Source organism: Vespula vulgaris, chromosome 4 (genome assembly GCF_905475345.1).
Source record: "Vespula vulgaris chromosome 4, iyVesVulg1.1, whole genome shotgun sequence".
Taxonomy (NCBI): domain Eukaryota; kingdom Metazoa; phylum Arthropoda; class Insecta; order Hymenoptera; family Vespidae; genus Vespula; species Vespula vulgaris.
In genome coordinates this window covers 2,025,075-2,042,653 of record NC_066589.1, presented here as the reverse complement: position 1 = coordinate 2,042,653, position 17,579 = coordinate 2,025,075, and the positions used below count along the sequence as shown (strand labels likewise).

Below are 17,579 nucleotides of genomic sequence, written 5' to 3'. Positions count from 1 at the left end.
ATGAATTGGATGACGAAGCTTATAATAAAAATGAAATCGTTCAGAAAATAAATCTTTCTCTTTCTTTCTTTAACCTCTATTCTCTCTCTCTCTCTCTCTCTCTCTCTCTCTCTCCCTCTTTCTGTTCACTTATCGTTATTCCAGAATCACCTACTTCGTGGTCACGAATAATGACAACAACGAGCGAACGAGTAAAATCGATTTTCAAGCGATTAATAACTCTCCTAGTCGTGATGTCCAAGAGTCCATTTGTTACGTGTTCATCGTATTTATTCGGCTCTCGTTATCCTCGTATTGCGAGAGAAAAAAAAATCTCGGTGATAGGATGCAGCATAGAAAAATATAAAATATCGTTCGATTAAAAAAGAGAAGAGAATTTGTTTACTATCGGCTAACAGCACACTCTTTTACAATAAATGTTCTCGTAATTCCGTTTGAATTATTTTATTGAAAATTTTTTATTTATTACTATGTGGTCCTTTTTCATGGTCCTTTTTTCATGGTAACGAACGTATTAATATTTCTTGTTTTTTCTTTCTTTCTTTCCTTTTTCTTTTTTTTTTCTTTATAAAAATGATTTCAATTCTGTCAATAACTTTTACATTAATTACATATAGACTATATTAAAATGTACGTTTTGCGATCGATGTGAATGAATTAACGCTACTCATTGATAAGGTTGTTTAATGAATAAACATGCAAAAAGAAAAGATAAAGAAAATCTGTAAAATTTTCATTTCAAATCACTCTCTTACCTGGAAGCCGTCATAAGTCCACGATCCAAATTTCATAACGCAGGTCTGCTCGTCGAAAGGGAAATACTCTACGTCGATCTCGCAGGAAGACTTGTAAATCGCCGGTGGCTTCCACTCAACTCTCCCTGTATAATTTAACGTTGCCTTCGTCGCTAGTGTTACCTCGAAGTTACCGTCGGCGCTATAAATATAAAAAATTGAAAAAAATGTATATTTTAAGTCAAAATCGACACGATTAAGTATATTGAAATTATCGATATTTGCTGCGCTATGGAATGGCTTTAAAAAAAGGTAATATTTAGATATTTGTTATATTGTATTACATACATTTTTCTTTTTTTCTTTTAATAATATTATTTAAATTTATTATTATTCAGCATCTATATATATTTTCAGACATAAAAAATTCTCTAGACAAAGTTAAGTATTTTAAGGAGCACATCTGATTATTGATTATATTTTACGATTATATTTTTCTCGCAAATGCAATAATACATGTGCATGTGCAGTTGCGAAAAGAAATAATGCATGCGCATGTACACTTGCGAAAAAGGTATGATCATGAATATGTACAAAGTTCACTTGAAACCATGCAATTCTTAACCTCTGACATTTTTTCTAACTTTAATTTAAAAGAAAAAAGAAAATATGACTCGTTACAGTTGTGTGAATCATCAGACATTTTTTCAAAATAACTCGCGAATTCTTAATATTACTTTTTTTATTTTTTTATTCAGAATGATAAGAGGAATTAATTTATTAAAAAAAAAAACATGTTTGTGTGAAAATTTTTGTCGTAAAATTTTTTCCGTAAAATTGCAAATAACGAAAATATTTCCGGAAATAAAATAAGATGATGCCTGATATATAGTTAAAATAGATGATATACGTAAATAATAATTATAAGATAAATTTTCACATTATAAAAGATAAATAAACGTATAAGTAATAATAATATAACATGATGTATGTATTCTTTATTAAATATATATATTTTTATAAAAATATTGATATATATATATATATATATATGTATGTATGATATATAAATATATAATATACGTATTATTTATCACATGCAAAATATACAATGCATGTACTTTTTATCATATAAAAAATAAAGTAACAAATATATTTGAACTTACTTGTTGTATAAAACTATATCTGGTCTCCATATATGATCGGATGGCACATGCAACATTTCCACTCCACCGTACTCCTTCGGATCCCATTTTAATTTGTAATCGTACCATGACTGGAAAAAAAAGAAATATGTAAAGAAGAAAAACAGAGAACTTTAATCGTGCCGTACGAAAAACGTGCTGCGTTTTGTGTTGAAACCACGTCCGTTTAATATACATGATACGTATATCTACACGTATGTAGATACTTTTACACGGATATATATTGTGTGTATAAACATATGTATATATATATATATATATATATATATATATATATATATATATATATATTATATATTTTTTATTTTGGGTATGTTTCGTATGTTTCGACGCGTTATCTGCTTTCGCGTGACCTGCTACTAGCGGAAAATGGTTTGTTTTCTTTTTTGTCATACGACTATTTAGCTTTTCCGGATATTTTCAATCCATTGTGTGCAACGAAACTTTTCTTTTCTTTCGTTTTCAAAAAAAAGAGAGAGAGAGGGAGAGAGAGAGAGAGAGAGAGAGAGAGAGAGAGAACGAGAGAAGAAAGAAAACCGAAACAACGAAATTATGAAAAAGAAAATAAATAATATGTATGCATGTATGCATGTATGCATGTATGCATGTGTATGTATACGGCAATAAGCCGACCCCTAGAATTATTTCTCTAAAGTTTTCAAAGTTTGTCCGACGAGAACGAAGGAGATTTTAGCTGGTAAATGTTCTTCTTTTTCATTTTCTAACGAATCGGAACGTGACTTTCTTGTTACACCAGGATGCAAAAGTTACGCTTATGAAAATAGAAAAATTTCGGATAGTTCGTTCAAATTATTCTCATTTTTATGCAAAAATGATTGAAAACTTCTTCTTAAACATAAATATAAAATGTTGATTTTTGGTTTATGATTAGGTTCTAAAATTTATATTCAACATCTTGTACTTTGAAAGTAGTTTTAACTTTTCACAACTACGTGGATTATCATTTAAATTCTAAAGATCATTTACAATTGTAATAACATTTCTGATTATTTAGTGAAAATTTAGAAGAATAATATTATTTATGATTATTCCTTAATCGAAATTAAAATATTTCAATTATTTCATTCCTTCTATAAAGTAATTAAACATTTTTGTTCTATTTTTTCACTTTAAACTTTTTGCCTCAATTGTTCTATTTTTTCTCTAAACAGAAGTTGTATCTATAAAACAACGATATAATTAACTTTCTTAATTAGAAAAAACTAAAACGAATTCTTTTCTCTTGTAAAATAATTATAAGAATCTTAGCATTATTTTCTCTCTACAACAAAAACAGTATTTAGAACGTTAAATATTTTATTTCTACAACAACTATATAACTAATTACATTATTTAAATAGTGAAAGAATTATTTTCAATATTTAGATGCTTCGATATAATTCGACATATTATAAAAAAGGAAAATAAAAGAAGAAAATAAATAAATAAGTCAAGTCGATTCGTGAAAAAATGTGTTTTAAAAAAATGTATCAAGTTTGTAAAGTTGAAGAGATAATTTTATTGATTAAGATAGAGACAGAGATAGAGACAGAGATAGAGACAGAGAGAGAGAGAGAGAGAGAGAGAGAGAGAGAGAGAGAGAGAGAGAGAGAGAGAGAGAGAGAGAGAGAGAGAGAGAGAGAGAGAGAGAGAGAGATAGTACATATAATTATCAGACATAATTATCGTTACCTCCTAATTAGTATTTAAGTGAATAATATAATTATTTAATTCGAGAGAGATGTCAAGAACTTTTTTCTTTCTCTCTCTCTCTCTTGATGTTACGTTTTCAAATGAATATTGTGCTAGGACGAAAACGATCGATCTTAAGGGGATTCAACGAGGCAGAGAGTTGAAGCTAGAAGAGCGGTTGTACGCAACATGGAACTACATGAGCGTGTACACACTGACGAAGTTTCTCTTGCGGTTCTTTGCACGAACGCGAGTGTGCTGCCGTTTGTATCAACGGTAATGTATGCCCGTCCATCGATAACCGCATGGCTTTTAACCTATCCGCCACCCTCTTTACCACCCCTATTTAATGTTCAATATCCCTGTCTCTGTCTTATTTAGCATCATTATTTTTAAATTGGCTTAATCGCCTAATAAACATTTATCGCTTTTTACATTTCATTAAACGACTGATTAATAACGACTGATAATGAATTTGTTTTCTATAATAATCAATGTAAACTTTTATTCGAGCATATTTTAATTATTTCTATTATTTATATCATCATATATGAAAGTATCTCTTCTATTTTTTTGTTATACCTATATACATATATATTTCTTATGCTTTAATCGAATATGTTTTTCGCTTATAATATGTTTAATTGTGATGAATAAAAAAATAATTAAAAAATAATCTATAAAATTATACACATATTATATATACATATGTATTCATGTATATGTACCTGCTCGACCCAAAGATTCGTCGTCATGATCTGATTCTTCAAGTTCTGAAAGAAGATCAAAACGGAAGAGACGTTAACGATCGTATGTGATTTACTCTTGATATACTTTACGTGAGTTACTCGATGACATCATCATCGTCACACATTATCATCATCATCATCATCATCAACCGACCACGTCGATGAGCTGCGAGAGTTTGAGCTTGATCTTGACGGTGAGGGCATCCGTGACGTTTACCACCGGACGTACCAGTTTGTTGTAATTCGAGAGGAGGTCGTCGTAAAGTCGCTTTGCGTCTGGATTTCCTGAGCATCCTAAATAATAAAACAAACAAAAGAAAGAACAAAATGCAAAACAACAAAAGCATTATGTTCAAAAAATGCAGGTAAACGAAAAGACGAACGATATTTTCTTTTTTTATTTTTCTCTCTTTTTTTTTTTTCTACAAAATCGTCAACGATTCCTAAAAGTGAAGTAGTTATTATAAAACTCTTTCGTACGACCTCGTACTCACTTTTAGTTGTAATTAAATTTTTAAGCCTTTCAGAACATCAGAATGATCGCTCAAAGGGACATTAACGCGAGTTTCGAGCGTAACAATGTTGAAAATTACACCTTACGTCTAATTTCGCTAGAACCGAAAAAGCAAGTAGGAACGAATAGAACAGAAGTTGAAGAGAAAAGATCAAAAGAATGTATACGTTTGTCTTTGCGCTTTTGTAATTCGAAATAACAGCGTATTAAAAAGATTCTGAGAGAGAGAACGAGAGGATGATACTTTATGCCTACAATCATGATTTTTACATTTTTATAACGAATCTCTCTCTCTCTCTCTCTTTTTTTCTCTGAATTTTTACTTTTATCCTCATTTACCCATTTTTCGTTTTCCTTGATCAAATGTACGTTTACACTTTCCTCTCCTAACATATTTAAATATATTCTCGATATATTCAATTCCGTTAAGAAATACCTATCCCATTGCTATCTTATTCTGAGCACTATTAGCTTTTCACTATCGTTCGTTAAATGAAACTTTCTTCGATCTTCGGACTAATGTTTCATTTTGGTTTTAGCCTCAAAATTAATCACAAATATTAACGCATTTGTCAAAGAATATAATTTTCTATCAGATCGCTTAATAAATTGATTTGGAAAAAATGAATTAAAATCGATCGTTAGAAATATAAATATATTTCTATTGGAAATATGGAATCTGCTTGATTATTTAAATAAACGCGTTTAATTTTTATTTTAACGATATTAATACTGATATATTTTTTTGGAAAAAATAATTTAAAAAAAAATAAATGGAGATTCTTAAAAAAATACGAGCAGCTAATACTATCTCTGTTATATCTATACTTACTGACAATGATGTAGATAATGAATATATTAAGACGATGATTTTTACAAATGAATTTTATTATTATATCTAACATATTTGTTATACATTAGAGAAAATGTTTCGAAGATTAGAAATAAAATTAAAAAAATCACTCCATTAAAATATCTAATGCTTTTACTTACTTTCGTTGCAATGCAAATAGAATGATAATTCAAAGTATCATTTGAAAACCCTAATGCGAATAAAATGCCATTTTACTTGGAGTCTAATGGAGACGAGATTTAAGCGATTCACTCGTTTCTCTGGAATCTTCAAACTTCCTAAACGACATCAGCGACGGCAAGGAAGTATCTCTCTCTCTCTCTCTCTCTCTTTCTCCCTTTCTATCTATCTATCTTTCTGTAGGTAGGTGGAAGCTAGAAAATACATGGAATGCAAGAAGAAACGATTGATAAGAGCACCCGCTGAAGAGCTTGAAAGAAAGAGAGAGAGAGAGAGACAGAGTTTCAAGTTACCTCAGAGAAAACGAGATATCATATCTTCTCTTTTCCGACGTTTCTTTTGGATTTCGACGAACCAGAATCCATCTTCTCTCTCTGTCTATTTTTTTCTATTTCTTTCTCTCTCTCTCTGTTTCTCTTTTTTTTCACGAGATATTTTTTTCCTCTTTCGATAACTCGCGACAGTTTCCGCACGAGTTTCAACTACACCGAGCGTGTATCCACGATCCCAAAGCTTTACTTTTTGGCTAGGTTTCAAAAATTAAAAACCTTGCCAACGTGGTTATATCGAACAACCCGGCCGAAACGGTCGAAGGGTAGCAGGAAACTCGTAAAGTATCGTCGATGAATAATGTGTGGCTTCGCAAACTGTGTAATAACGACCATCCGTGTATATCTGTATTACCTAGAGGCTTCGGTCAAACGAAAATGTTCGAGTATTGGATAAATCGGCATTTTAGAAAGTCGAAAGATCTACTACCCCATGTCAGAGGTGCTCGTAGTTTACAGACCATAATCGTCGTTCAATCGTATTTACAAAAGTCACGTATATTATTTGTTTTTTTTTAATCGTAAATGCTTTTATACAAAAAAAGTTAAAAGGCATTACTTTTTGTTCCACTTATTATTCCGATTGGCACGGAGAAACGATAAATCGTACGTTAGTAATCGGTCAATTATCTGGAAATTACGTGCAGCTAACTGAGATTCGAGAAATCGATGTTAATGAACCGTAAAGAGAGGGAAATTCGTAGAAGTATTGACGCACGAACTTCTAAATGGAATTATGTATGTAAAACTTAGAGCTCTTTTAAGAAAGAAAAAAGCAATGAGGATGTCAAATTAATGATTTAAAAGAAAAAAGAAAAGGAAGAAAATTAAAGTATCTTTTCCTATATTTTCTGATAATCGAAAGTATTAAAAATGTAATATAAAAATTTGTTTATTTTCACAATGAAGATTTATCGTCTCGATAAAAGAATCATTAAGCGATCATAAAATGAAAATTAAAGTGATCTGAATTTTTTATTAGAATTAATATTACGAAGGAATAAAAATAAAAAAAAATAGAGAGAAAATCGTTCTACGAATCGAGATATATTTGATAAGCTGAAAATATCGGGAAAAATATTGAAAGTATACTTTATGAGACATTTAGAGATCGATGTTATGTGGCAAATCCCGTGACATTTCTTAACAGAAAAGAACAAATTTTACTTTCGTATTTAGAAATAGATATTTAAGAGAAAACTAGTAGATCTTGGTTCGTTGATGAAATTTTGATGGAAAGGAGATGTATAAAAAAAAAAAACAAGAAATGAATGAATGAATAGATAAATAAATAAAAATGGAGAGAGAATAAATAAGATAGAAAATGTGTATGTAATATTTTTCTTGATTCCCTCTGCGACCTTAAATCTTTCGTTGCATATTCCTTTTTAGAATAACACATTCATTCGTAAGAATGAATATAAATCTCTCTCTCTCTTTTTTCTTTTTTTCAACTTTTCAAATTTTTAATATCTACATATGCATGTATACGTTAATACCTACAGTTTGATATCGAATTTCAAATCGATTTGAATTATGATAGAATCTTCGTGCTAAGAAAATTAGAAAAAGAAAGAGAGAGAGAGTGAGAGAAAGAGAGAGAGATTGGACCAACTCCAGATTAAATCTTACCTCGTCGATTAAACATCGAATTTAGGAAATCCGAGAAATCTTCGAACAACAGCCAAGTAATCATAAAAAATTTCTTAATAGATTTATTTATCCTGTTTCATGGATTTCACTTAAAACTAAAGAAAATATATGAGCGCATAAGTATATGCAAGGATGTTTAAAAGATTTATCTTGCTTCTATTTCGTTTCTGCCTTAAAAAAAGAAAATAAAAAAGATCTATCGAGTTAGATAAACATATGAATTATTTTTACACGTATGACACAAATACATATTTATATTATTATTTATTTTACGCTCGGGTTAAAATTTTTTCATTCCAATCTATACGTACTATGTCATTTTAAATGATACATATACATGATTTGGACGTGTTTGATAGGAAGAGATGTACGTGTTCTTTGATAATATAAAAAATATATTAGATATCTTCTCAGTATGGAAGACATCGATGTTACATTGAGTCATACGAAATACGTAATACCGAGATTTATAGTACCTACCTGATATGAGCACCAACACTATCCACATGATCCCCACCAGGCTCTTCATCATGTCATTGTGTCACGTCCACCTCATTTCTTCTCGCCTTCGTACCCTCCAGACCCTTCAGTGCTCGAACTGCAACGAAAAAAAAAAAGAAAAAAAAGGAAAATGAGTGTGATACAAATTCGACTAATCTGTAATTAATACTTCAGCATTTTTAAGTATTTCTAAGTAGATTATCAAGCACAGATTCATGAGGTCACATACATATAATGTATATATAAATTATATATGTTTATCCATAGTCCATATGGTGTATGTATAGATATATACGCGAAGAAAAACTTTATTTTTATATAAAATTTTTTTATAAAATCTGATAAAATATAATATAACATATAAGCGATGAAAAATTTTTCTATTAAAAAACAAGAAGTGTCATATTATCGTGATAAAAGGAAAAATGAATTATTTAATTAATTTTGAAATATTTTGAAGTGTATTTTGAAAGTTCTATAGAATAAATTAAGTGATTCTAAATCGAGGATCATAGATATTGAGCGATTAATTAGAAAAAGAATATCTCGAATATTATCGAAAAAAAGAAAAAACCTAACATGGTACTTTTTACAGGATTATAAACTCAACTATATATTCAAAGCTATGCTAATTAATATCTTCACTAACTAGTACATCGAGTTATATCAACTTTGCTCATTACGATCTGACGAGTGTATCTTAAGTTTCCTGAACGTGCAAATGATAGATCCATGATCCATCGATCATTCTAAAATTATCGATAATGGAGATAATAAATTTATGAATATTTATTAAATTAATTATTATTTTATATTATTTAGATTATATTATTATTATTCTATTATATGTAATTATTTACTTATATATTAATTATCTATATCATTCTAATATATTGTCTCTAATATTATCTTATCTTTATACTTCTTGAAAATGAAAAAGATGATAAATGACTCTCGTGAAAAAGATATCAAAGGGAGACATCTGAGATTTCTGAATGAAACGATGAAAAGTTGGTAGATCGGTAATCACGATAAAAGATGGTGGTACTCAGGCACCTGTCAATTGTCGTTCGAAAAATCGAAAAATCGATAAAGGTGTAAGTGACATCGCGGTTTCCTGCCTTTCAAACAGTTTCTTCATTCGAATATCGAGTTTGTGATTTCAATGTGCTTTCGTGACGTTTTATAACAATTCAGAAATTATGTTTATTGGAATAAAAGAAGAGTCGATTAAACTAAATGCAAAGTATCCTTCTAGTTTCCTTGATTTGACTCAAGTCAATTAATTTAATGTTTTCAATTGAGCAATTCAAGTTCTAATCGTCGTGACTTTTAGTGTATAATTATACAACTATTAAATACGTCTTTTACTTTTCAATATCTATCGAAACTAATATAGATTAGTTGAATTCGGTGTTAAATAAGACATTTCAATTTCAATTTAAAAACCAAGGAATACTACTTATAATCGTTAATTGCGATTTATCAAGACTCTTTTTTACGATTCGTTCCTTCTAAATGTAATTTTTCGTCAATTTGTCATATTAAACGTTTCTATTGATCGATTCTCAGTACTAATGTATATTTATCGTAGAATCACTATACCCGTATGCGAGTGTGTCGTGGCGTTATAATCGGTGGAAGTGAAGCTGTGTTCGTTAACCAACGAACGGAATAGTTATGCTTCTGTAATCCTTTCGTAGTTACAAATAAAAATAAAACACAAATACACATAGACACAGACAGATATACACACAGAAAGAGAGAGAGAGAGAGAGAGAGAGAGAGAGAGAGAAAGAGAGATACTAACATATACTCTTATAAAAACGAGTCATTGGGATTTAGACTGGAAATTGTTAACTGTGCAATTTTGCACAGAGCAAAAGTCCGAGCTCACTATGAGAAAGAAAGCAATAAAAGGATTTCCACTATCCATACTCGATCCTTTTATCGTTATCTCCGATTCGTTGACATACCCTGGACTAGCAAAAGACATCTGTACCAATGAAGTTCAAACTTCGTTTTCGTGTCGTTGAACGATCTCCGATAATTGCTGATAATCTTGTCAGATCTGTGCCAATGGATCACGACGAAGATCATGCAATAAACGTTAGAAATTTAATATACATTATATATCATTAACAAAATGATATTATACTCCGTTCTGATATTTCAACTGCATATTTCAAACGATAGATGAAAATTTCACAGTTTTTATAAAGCTAATACGATAATAAAACATTTGATTCTTTTAACGTTACTATTCAATACTTACAAGTGAGATCAACATTCTGATAAAAAAAATACGCGTTTAGAAACGTTCTCAAGAAGAAACATTATATAATAGCTATAATCGAGGGAGTTTACCGATGAATAACAAAAGAAACTTTAAAGATAGTACGTCAAAGTTGACAGGTAGTTCATAATCGAGCGATCTCTTTCATGGCCTCCTTCTCCAAAAAGCTAAAAGAGAGCTACAACCTTAAAGACTTTATCGTACGTCTAAGGAAATAAATCGAAGGCGATCGGCGAGACGACGACGGTGACGACGTTGGAGAAGTGAACAAAAATAAAAAAAAAAGAAAAAGAAAAAAAGAAGGAAAAAATAGGAAAAAAAAATAGAAAGAAAGAAAAATGTATGGTTGAGAGTTGAAATGGCGGATGGATAGGAACGAACTAGCTAGGTAGTCAGGTTAAATACGTTAAAAAACGACACTCGACTTCCCTCTTCCCTCTCTCTATTTTTAAATCCAGCATCGAGTTATTCTCGCGAACGTGTGACGGCTCCGATCGATAAGCTCCAAACTCGTAGTCTCTTTCGCTTCTACTAGCGACCCTCCAACTTCCAACCCTCTTCGTCTTCTCCTCCTCCTTCTCCTCCTCCTCCACCACGTCTCCTCGACCACCTCCAGCACCTTCACAGTCAGTGCTCAGGGCACCCGTGGCTTAAGAGGGAGTAATTATCTGCCACGTTCGTTCTAGTCCTGGTTGGTACGAGTGACGAGGGCCTTAAAATGCCTCTTACAGGGCACACTTACACTAGGTTTCTTCACCCTTCACAGTAACCCCCTAACTCTCTACCCACCTCTTTGCTAGCTTCCTATCCAACCAGCCGGCTTTCTTTTCCCCATTCTCGCCTCCTTCAATGTCGATCAAGTTGGATACTCTTCTACGTTTCACGATAGAAAGCTCAATGGATCGCTTCGATCTTCTTTTTCTACTTATACTCCTTTCTTTTTTCTTTTTCTCCTCTCGCTTCTTTTCTACGTAGTATTACTACTTCAACGATCGGGGAGATCGATATATGATGGTATTATATCGATCCAAAGAATGATGATCGATGCTATATAATTTTGAAAAATTCTTTTGTAGAGTTTAAAAGTAAACGTCCCATTTTTTCTTTGGTTTTCAGCATATATACATATATATATATATGTGTGTGTGTGTGTATAGAAAGAGCGAGAGAGGAGTAATAATTTATCTATAAAATATGAAGTTCCGTAAAAAGAAATATTTGAGACAACAGTATTTCAGACAACAGTAAAAAATAGAAAATAGATAAATAGATAAATTAAAATGATCAAAAAAATAGATAGATGTAACGATAGCTTTAAATCAATTCTTCATTTTACTTTGAAGTTTTTTCTCAATCAAAATATGAAAGTTCATTTACGTATTCTTGCATAATAGACGAAAAAGGCTTTTGTTCGAAGAAATAAGACAATGGACGAAATAAATATAAAAAAGATCTAACTCTGGATCGTGGTATATTCGCGTGCTTTAAAATACCTACCCTCGTATCTTATTGCCAAGCGGTAACAGTTTCCTCGTGACTTCTTGGTCTCCCCTACCTCAAACCAACTCAGAGTCTTGAGACTTCTGTATCAAGTAACCGGTAAATACCGAGGAACTTTAATTAACCGTCGAGGGAACTTGAAACGTTTTTGAAAAGTTTCAGTCAGTTATTTTCTCCGCAAGTAGTATACGCGATAATCTTTTGCGAGTAGTTATGTCTTCCATTCCTCTCACCTCTTTCCCTTTTAACTATTCCTTCATTGCTTACTAGAAAAAAAAATATTAATGCAATTTTAATAGTGATTTTATTCGTTTTAAAGACATTTTATGTTAAAGGAATACGTCGTGATTAATTCGAAAATATTCATAAGTAATTATATATACAAGATACTGCTTAAAAAGTCTATATAATATATAATATGTATTATGTAGTCTATAGCTATATTTTTATATATACAAATTATATATTGTATAGTTTATAATTCTCTTACTCTCTCTCTCTCTCTCCCTCTATGCATACATATACATATATATCTTTTAAGTTTAGTGAGTTATAAAATGTGTAAAATACACATATGAATATATATACGTACACACATGCATATTATATTAATAAAGACATATATATATATATATATATATATATATATATATATACATATCTTTAATATATATATACGTATGTATGTATATATGTATACAAATATACACATATTTTTATATGTAGAATGGAATATGTCCAAGAGACTCGTATTAAATTGATTTAATTAAAAAAAAAAGAAGAAAAATAAAGAAGCAAAAATCTGCAGATAAATAATAAAATTAAAGTATTTAAGAATTAAATATTTATTATATATTACGTTCGCATGTTTTATTTTGATCGTTGCTATTTATCCTTGTTGACATTCGTGGTCCTCTAATGCTTATCATTTCTTTGATTTGTTTTGTTAACATTCTTTGTATCCTCATTCCCTCCCCACTCCGCTATTTGTCCTCTCACTCGTATCTACATACATATGTGTATGTAGAGAGGGCAAATTTGTTTTGCCCTTGGTTGATGATTCAGACTGTTCACGGGTATGTGTGTAATATTGTAATAAAAGAAAGCTCAGTTCAGTCAAGGCAGTGTATCAAGTAGGTCGATCGAATCCGAGTATGTATCAAGTAAGTATATCATTAGATTTTTCTCGCACATAACCTTACCCATATATCTACATACTTTTAAATATTAAAAAATAATAGTATATTATAATAGTACGTAAGATATAGTATAATATAATCGTGCATAACGTATGCACAAGTCGTACTACGTATACGTCGCATAAGCACATCGTTAGTTTTTTTTCGTATGTAATCTTACACATATCTCTACATACTTTTAAATATTAATAAATAATAGTATATTATAATTATACGTAAAATATAGTATAACATAATCGTGCATAACGTATGCACAAGTCAAAGAACAAATGCGTCGTACAAGGACATCGTTGGATTTTTTTCGTATATAACTTTACACATATATCTACATACTTTTAAATATTAAAAAATAATAGTATATTATAATAGTACGTAAGGTATAGTATAATATAATCGTGCATAACGTATGCACAAGCTAAACTACGTATTCGTCGTATAAAGACATCGTTAGATCTTTCTCGTACATAACTTTACACATATATCTATATATTTTTAAATATTAATAAATACTAATATATTATAATAGTACTCAAAGTATAGTATAATATAATCCTGCATAAGTCGAACAACGTATACATCGTACAAGGACATCGTTGGATTTTTCTCGTACATAATTTACACATATATCTATATACTTTCAGATATTAAAAAATACTAGTATATTATAATAGTACGCAAGGTATAGTATAATGTAATCGTATATAACATATGCACAAGTTGAATAATATATGCGTCATACAAAGACATCGTTGGATTTTTCTCATACATAACCTTACGTATATATCTATATACTTTTAAATATTAAAAAATTATAGTATATTATAATTTTATGCAAGATATAATATAATGTATTATAATTGTATGCAACTTATAGTATAACATAATTATGCATAACATATGCACAAGCCAAATTACATATGCGTTGTATATTTATGCATTAGATAGGTACTAGAAACATTTCGTAATAGTATTATAACGATACATTGCATATTATTTATTTATTATTTAGTTAAACGAAGTTAAATTTACATATCCTCGTAGCTTTAAGTAAACTCAACTTCCAATGAGCCAAGTTATACAGAAATCTACGGAAATGACCTACATGATAAGAAATTATTTAAACCCACTACGGATCCCATAATTTCATGATCTTTATCTTAAAAAAAATATTATCAACCCATAGAACAACTCTTACATTATACGATTATTAATACTACCAAGGCGTAGCTCAATATGAGGCTTGTAATTATTTTATGGAACTTTCTAATCACTTATTGTGATTGAAATGGCTTTTTCAGATTTCTTTGGTGCAATCAATATCGAGAAAAATATTGTTAAGAGAAATATGTCGATCAATCTTGAGAAAATTAATTGGTCAAAGATATCTTTTAATTAAATTTACTCAATTTCAGATCATTGAGATTAAATAGCTTTCTTCGTAACTTGGCTCGATTGATAGATAGCAAAGTTCTTTGACATAGACGAAAGTCAACAAATAAAATTGATCCAATTCTTAAAACGTTCGTAAATACAAAAATCAAATTCCAGTAGATAAATGATAGTATATAAAGAATTTCCATAAGAATCTATTTTAATAATTCGATATATTCCCAAAAATGTTTAACGGCTCAACGAACAAAGAAATAGACAATGTTCAAAGTAGAAATAATGTAAGTCGTAAACTATGTATGTGGTCGAACTCGCGCTCTTATCGTAAATGAAACGAGTCGATCGATAAGATTATCACTTTTCACGGCAAGAAAACGTTCAACCGTTCAAGTCACCCTCCAACCCTTAACGTATGTCGAGTATCCGCGTATACATAATTAATTTCATCCATTACGCAATTATAGAAGTTATTCCAGAATTTTAAGTCGGACAGCTTGGGAGGAAGAAAGAAATAAAAAAAAAAGGGAGAAGAAAAAAATTTCTAGAGAAAGAATTATTGGCGATGGAAATCGATGAATTATTCCTATCGTCTAGGGTGGCCCTAAGAAAAATGGAGAGAGAAAGTACTCGACAGAAGCATCTCGAAGCGACTCCTTCAAGATAAAAATATGGACTTCTTTTTTCCAGATGAAATTTTTTTCTTTTTTTATTAAAAAAATTAATGACAAATTGCTCATAATAATGTAATTGCGTAGCCTATAATTGCGTAGTATATTCGAATTTTCGATCGAAATTATATACGTATCATAATCATTAATAGAATTTTATTTCGTTGTTTCTCAACGTAGTAACAAGAGAACACGTGTACTAGAAAAAAAAAAAAAAATAAGAAAAACACAAGTGTGACTAAAGCGTGTACGTGTTCGTACTCGCGCTGGAATGTTTGTTTATATTTGTTCTTATGTCCTTGTTTATATTCGTATCGTCTTTCGTCAAACTTTCTTCTAACTTTTTCTTAGAACCCGATTATTATTGTATATAACCTTGTTATTCTAGTCTAAGTTATTCTAATTTTCAATGTTTCAGATTTCTTTAAAGGTTCATTCCACATTACCAAGTGCGAAGGATCGTTACTCTCCAGTGGTTCAGACAGTGAGTTTGGTTTTATCGGAGTATAATATAAATCTTCTGTTGGCAAGTAAGTATATCGATTAATATATCATTCGCTTTGATCATCGTAATACATTTAACAGATAACATCTTGAACGCATCAATATTTATTTGATTAGATCGTAATATTGTATTTATCTGTTTGAATAATAACCTATTTTCGAAACATACGAGAAACGTATATGAATCAAAAGGAAATGAAATTATTATACTTTCCAATAAATTTTCTTTATATGCGAACATATAAAATATAATAAAGATGTTTCGATATCTTTAATTAAATAAAAGAAAAAAGAAAAAAGGAATTATACATAATCATCGATATATATACATATACATATATGATAAAAAGAATCTTTTCTTCTTATGGAAACGAACGAATTAATCGATAAATTTTTGATAACTATAATGGAAAGAATAGTACAATCATAGTAAACGCGATTGGACGATACTTGAAAATATCGAGAAAATTGAAATAATAGCGTTGCAAAATAAACTATGTAGTACGTGTTTCTTTATGCGTATCTAACTACGACTACGCGTATCATGTATATATATCTATGTAAGTATGTATGAATATATTTATGCCGTCGCTTCTGTTAGATGAAAGAAAAAGAATGCTATTTTCTAACGTGAGATAATACTTCGATCGTTATTAAAGACGAGTATTTCTTCTGCGACATAATCAAACGAGATCTCGTTATATTGAAAAGATGTCTTCGATTATGCATTGCTATTGTAATCGAAACGATAAATCTAATTTAGAATCGAATAGGTTTTCTATCAGAATAATATTTACATAACGATTAATTTATCATTCTAAAATTTCTATCATTTATTTAGTTTTTTTTCTATTATTATTCTCTAAAATTAACGTGATAATTTGCGATGTTTTTCAATAGATAATATATTACGTGTATAACCGATTTTTTTTTTTTTTTTTTTTAGTTAAAAGTGTAAGCGTAAATCTAATGCCAATTCTATCAGGTACGATGATCAATACATCAGTAAAACATGAGAGATATTCAACTTCAAATCTACAACTTCGTGAACGAAGAAGAATATTTTTATATGATAATATTTATAATTTACTTAATCAACGTATTATTTGACATCATTTCGACTAACGACTATATAATAGTATCATAAATTTTATTTTATATAGTTACCTATGGCAACTTATTCATATTGTTAGATCAATTCTTTTTTAAATTTCATTTCATTCATCCGATCTGTATACATATGTTTTTGTAATATAGTTTAAATTTAACAATAGTATTACGAATATATTTAATCGTAATAATAAATATCAATAATTATAAAGCCGATATAATTACAAATCCAAAATCAATTTCTAATTTATTATTTAGTCAGTTTGCGTTAACAACAAAGCATTAAAAGAGTACCTAATATATATGACATTTTTTTAAATATATAATATCCATTTACAAAATCACTTATTATATAATATCGATCTAAGATTATTAACTTGATACAAATTAAAGAAGTATCGAAGTCATGAAAATAATCGAAGGTGATTTTAATGCTCGCAACTAATCTTTGCAGTAAGCTATAGGGAAAAAGAAAAAAGAAAAAAAAGAAAAAATAGGACTCG

General features: G+C 29.7%; 2 protein-coding genes across 9 annotated transcripts in view; one reads left to right on the top strand and one right to left on the bottom strand.

Moving 5' to 3' along the window:
- The window catches only part of LOC127063178 (acetylcholine receptor subunit alpha-like), a 93,821-nt gene that overhangs the window by 9,758 nt on the left and 66,484 nt on the right, over positions 1-17,579 (bottom strand). For 4 of the 8 annotated variants that reach the window (XM_050992567.1, XM_050992573.1, XM_050992570.1 and 1 more), the window contains exons 3-7: positions 8,390-8,507; positions 4,535-4,674; positions 4,360-4,404; positions 1,901-2,010; positions 756-936 (exon numbers count right to left, since the gene is read on the bottom strand). In XM_050992567.1, coding sequence (XP_050848524.1) covers positions 756-936; positions 1,901-2,010; positions 4,360-4,404; positions 4,535-4,674; positions 8,390-8,441 — 528 coding nt within the window. In that variant the 5' untranslated portion in view covers positions 8,442-8,507. Of the gene's footprint in view, positions 1-755; positions 937-1,900; positions 2,011-4,359; positions 4,405-4,465; positions 4,675-8,389; positions 8,508-10,015; positions 10,213-12,203; positions 12,437-17,579 lie in introns of those variants that run through there. The other 4 variants (XM_050992569.1, XM_050992568.1, XM_050992571.1 and 1 more) reach the window with 4 other exon arrangements.
- LOC127063183 (dynein regulatory complex protein 9) overlaps positions 13,322-17,579 on the top strand; it is a 72,157-nt gene continuing 67,899 nt past the window's right edge. Inside the window, exons 1-2 of the mRNA XM_050992585.1 lie at positions 13,322-13,369; positions 15,881-15,992. The gene's annotated coding sequence lies outside the window, so the exon portion shown is untranslated. The remainder of the gene's footprint in view (positions 13,370-15,880; positions 15,993-17,579) is intronic.